Source organism: Penaeus japonicus, unplaced genomic scaffold, assembly GCF_977035675.1.
Source record: "Penaeus japonicus unplaced genomic scaffold, GWHDUDI00000001_assembly GWHDUDI00000015, whole genome shotgun sequence".
NCBI lineage: Eukaryota > Metazoa > Arthropoda > Malacostraca > Decapoda > Penaeidae > Penaeus > Penaeus japonicus.
In genome coordinates this window covers 30,365,836-30,370,835 of record NW_028234417.1, presented here as the reverse complement: position 1 = coordinate 30,370,835, position 5,000 = coordinate 30,365,836, and the positions used below count along the sequence as shown (strand labels likewise).

At 37.8% G+C, this 5,000-nt stretch overlaps 1 protein-coding gene across 1 annotated transcript in view; it reads left to right on the top strand.

Moving 5' to 3' along the window:
• Nucleotides 1-5,000, top strand: part of LOC122251885 (uncharacterized) — a 96,401-nt gene that overhangs the window by 6,050 nt on the left and 85,351 nt on the right. The window contains exons 3-5 of the mRNA XM_086544253.1: nt 297-435; nt 3,005-3,124; nt 3,305-3,454. Coding sequence (XP_086400379.1) covers nt 297-435; nt 3,005-3,124; nt 3,305-3,454 — 409 coding nt within the window. The remainder of the gene's footprint in view (nt 1-296; nt 436-3,004; nt 3,125-3,304; nt 3,455-5,000) is intronic.

Genomic DNA, 5,000 nt, shown 5'->3' with positions numbered 1-5,000 from the left:
GTTTTCTGACACAAACAAAAGTTGCTGTGTTGTGTGTGTGATGTTGGTGTTGGAGTGTGTTGTGTGTGTGTTGGTGTGTGTGTGTGTGTGTGTGTGCCTGTGAGTGTGAGTGTGGGTGTTGGTGGCGTGGGCATGCGATTAAGCGTTGTGTTAGTCTGTGTTTTATGTGCCAAGTTGCAATAGCATGCATATTTATGGGTTTTTTTTCTCCTTTTTTTATTATATATTCTGCTTTATTAATCTGGTACTGCATATCATCAAATTTGCCAAATAGCTAATGCTGCTTGATATTTCAGGTCAATGCCTTTTACAATGAAGTTCAACAATTGGCTCGCGTTGAACATGAAAACATCATCAAGTTATACGGGGCATGCACATCAGATGCTCATAAGTGCCTTGTTATAGAATATGCTGATGGTGGATCCCTCTATCATTGTAAGAAAATTAAAATGATGAATGTGCCTTTTGGTATTTCTGTCCTTATGACTCTGATCCTGTGTGTTCTCATTTTGTAGATCATGAATAGAATTTCCCCTGTCATAGCTGTAATGAATGCTGTTGCATCTAATGTGAATGACAAGTTATAGTTGGTTGTTGATATATATTTTGATATTCAGGATTTGCTGTATGTGAGCCGTAATGTATGGAAGTGTTTATTGGTGAATTCTTGATTGTGATCTATTTTTGTTAATGAGAGATGTTTGTCTGCAAAAAAGGATTTTTTATTTACTTGCTTTGCGTTATTAGTTTCTCACCTCCATAAGTAAGCTTTACTATACTAAAATCTGATGAAATTTTTATTGAAAATAATGGTTGAAAAGAAAATAGATGTTTAAAAGATTAACCCTCTCTGGACGGGTGGTACAGTACTGTACTGCTCATTCAAAACCCCAGTGGCCGGCCGGGCGGCACAGTATTGTGCCAGCCATTTAATTGATTTAGGCCTAAAGGTTCGAAAAAACAAAGACCCGGCATTGTGACATTCAAGGCTGGAGATTGCCCCCGTCGTGTGTGAAGTGAGGGGGTGGTTAACCCAATCCCGAACGGGGGGCCCTCTGGCCGGAAGAGAATACTGCAAAACCCCCTATGCCGGGCCCCCTAAGTCATATCGCCTCAGGGGGACGGTTCAACTGGTGTGTTCGCCCTTTATGTCGTCATAGGCAAGTTATATTATTTATTTAAAGAAAAGAAAGAAAAAAAAAAGAAAAAAAGAAAAAAAAAAAAAGTAAAGCCATACAATTTGTGTCTGTAATATAGGGCATTAAAAGGACCAACCTTAAAAAAATGATACTGTATATATTTATCATTGTATATGCTAAGCACCTCCAGTATCACAATAGATATTGGGTTTCACTACCCCTTCTTGGTTTCTTCACTACATGCTCCCTATCCATCTGCCCCCCTCCGTATGGAAGAAACGGAAATTGGGGGGACGAATTAGCGGTTCGTTTTTTATAATCGTCTCACATATCTTGTCCAATTTGTCGGGGATGGAGCCAGGGAGAGCTTGCTTGTGGGAGTTTGGTATTTATTTTTAACCCATTTCCCGCCGGGCGGTGAGCCCCGTTATTTTCTCGTCCTTTTTTTATTAATATCTTTCTTTTTTCTTTTTATGGTACTTTTTTTTATGGGACGTTCAATGTTGCCTGGACAGGGCTCTCGAACGCTAGGCCCCTAAAAATCCAATTATATCATTGGGACGGCGGTTTTATTGATTTATTGATCGGCACCCGTTGCTATCATATTATATAATCGCCGTCTGTGGCCGGCGGCCGGCGGCATTGGGTTTAAGAACATAAAAAAAAAAAAAAAAACAAAATAAAAAAAAAAAAAAAAAAAAAAAAAAAAAAAAAAAAAAAAAAAAAAAAAATAATGCTTTTTTCAGTGTTGATGTACAGTATATCTAATTTTGTTGAGGGTCTTACAAGATAATTATTAACCCCCAAAGATTGCAGTTCGTTTTTTTTGTTTGTTCCCCCATCTTGATAACTAAAAACTCAGGATTTTATTAACTTTATTTTTTTTTTTTTTTTTTTTTTAAAACTTTTACCAGCAGTTTGTAGCAGTTGTAAAAAAATATAAAATTAGTCTAATTAAAATTTAGTCTTTATTGTTTGAATAGCTCAATTGTACATCAGGAAATGTATGTCTTGCGCCGGTATGTTCTGGAACAGTGAAGCACCAAGGTTGAAAAAGTAGGGTACAAGGAGGTCTAGGGATGACATAGGGGGTGATAGCCACTCATGGGTTGTTCCCATGAGGGGCTGCGAGTATCTTTTTGCTAGCGAGTGAAACGATCCCCCCCACCAGTAGTGAGTAGTATGGGAGAGGAGAAGTATGTAGAACGTATGAAAGAGTATTACATTTTACAGTTTACCTCACCATATACCCTTTCCCCACATGTGGTCAAGTTGAAGCTGGAAAATCCTGCGAGTTTTAAAATATCTTGGCCTATCAGGGCTAAATTACCATAATGCTCAATCGAAGACTTTTGTGGTTAAAGAAATTATACATTACTCTTATTCCCCCCTCCATATTGAAGGTAGAAGGTTAGGGGAATTGTTGTATGAATAATGATAAAGTATGTGATAACAGTTCATTTGGAAATGCAAGCTAGATTGGAATTTTTTCCAAGTTGGAGTAGAGTTATTTGGCAACTTTCATCCTAATTTTTATTAACCCATTGCGGACGGAGGTGCCTAACGACCTATCTGGTCATCAGGATGGCCAGTCGGTCTTTTAGGTTTAATCGGTGCTGACATGTATGTCATGACACCCATACGCAATGGGTTTATGTATGTTTTGCAGGTCGAAAATTCTGTAGGATGATTCTATAAATATTATGTTATTTTATAAAGATACATTTCAAAATTTGATTAAATATTTGCCCCTTAGAGTAGTTGCATGATTCAAGAGTTTTGGCCTTTGATTCATAAAACTTCTGATACTCAGGTGAAGACACGCATTCTTTACAGGTTAATAACAGCACTTCTCTATTTTTCAGTGCTACATAATTCCCCAAACACAGAATACAATCTGGCCCATGGCATATCATGGTTATTGCAGTGTGCCAAGGCTGTAGCCTACCTCCACTCCATACAGCCACGGCCTTTGCTGCACAGGTGAGAAAGGAAAGAGCTCCTCTTGAAACTTGAAGCTTATGTTTTTATAGTGAACATCTCCGTTTTAATATTAATACGTTAAATTAGAGGTACAGGGAGTCAAGATGTTTCTTTGAGATTTGATTATAGATTGGAACTCTTGAAGGAAGCGAAGAAATTTCTTTTCCAAACAAAACCGGGACCTCCAAAACCTCCCAAAATTTTGTTCTCTGACCCCAAAGGAGGAGCAAAAATCCTGAAAGTCTGTGACTTTGGGACAGCTTGTGAACTAAGTACCATTATGTCTGATAACCGAGGATCTGCAGCATGGATGGCTCCTGAAGTCTTTGAAGGTGAGTAATAATATTTTTTTTTTTTGTTTATTTTAAACTTGTTTCTCTAGTTCTGTATATAATGACCTTCTGCGGAGAAAGGCCACATAGCAAGATATGTGTTTTGGACTTTGATTGGGGCAAATCTCGCCCTAATCTTGTTGTTCTGTTTGGTATTTTCTGTTATTTTATAGACTTATGATTAGATATATTAACAAAGTGATACATATTAGGATTTGGTATGATGCATTAGTTGCACAACTGAAGGAATTAATAACTTATATCTTGAGTAATAAAATGCAGTTCAAAAGTGATTTGACCCCACAAAAAATTCCCGTCACAGAAGGGTTAAAGAACCTACACAGTTTACACTTACTTGCCAGTTGCACTCAGGCACAGACATCAGTTTTGAGACTCCCCCATTTTCCTTGGGGCATTTTAACCAACCCCTTATGCAATGGCTAGCAAGATCACCCAATTTAATACTAAAACTAGTTAATTGTTTGCTAGGATATATAACATGGTAATGGGACTGAACTGATATCAGAAATGATATAGCTTTACTTTTAATGTCCATATTTTCATGTCTGAGGAGGTTGAGACATAGAATCTGTCTATGCCTATAATAATTTGGTTGTGTCAATACCAAAGAGGTTAGGAAAATGGATTGGATGATGTGGAATTTATAGGAGGTTAGAGCACAAGTTAAGATTATTTGTTTCAGTATTTATACAGCAGCATAATAAACTAGATTAGATGATATTCATTATCAACATATTGTTTTCAGATATTGAATATAAGGGATCTAATGACAATCGGTAATTTTGAAAAATCCAAGCAGGTTAATGATTTACTAATTAACAAAGAATGTAGGGAGTATGAATTTTGTATTTTCATAACATTTTACTTTCACTTCACAATCAGGATGGAGACAGACAGATAAACACGATTGTATATGGACAGATTGCAAGATTCTAAACAGTGTCAAACTTTGCAGTTTAGTACATGCTTTGTGTAAATATATGTCTACTTTTATAGTAGGCCAAGTGCTTGCCTCGTAGTGCAGAGGCAAGCATCCTATCAGGTCATGATTGAAGTCCAAGAAGGCACTGCTTTAACCCTGAACAGCAGAGTCCCAGCTTTAAGATAGAATTGTTAGCAACCAAAATTTACAAAATATGAATAATTTTGTTTCATTTGTAATTATTATTAACCCATTCACGCTGGGGTGATTCCGGCTTTGCATGGTCGTAATGTCAGGGTTTAACGACGCATTATAAATATAGTAAGCTAACGCCTCGAGACCTCCTCTCCCTGGATCTTAGAGGGGGGGGGGGCACAAGAGCCGCGACCCTGGGCTGCACCGCTCGCCTCACCCACCTGAGTAAGTGCCGGGCCCTTTGCCCCAGAATATCTCGTTCACTGGCGGGGTTCTGAAAGAAACACATAAAACCAGAGTGAAACGTGTTCACTAGCACGGGGTTTGATCTGGCACGAATGGGTTAATGTTCCTGTTATAACTACTGAAATCAGAAGTGATTGTATATGTGCTAATAGCATTTGGAGG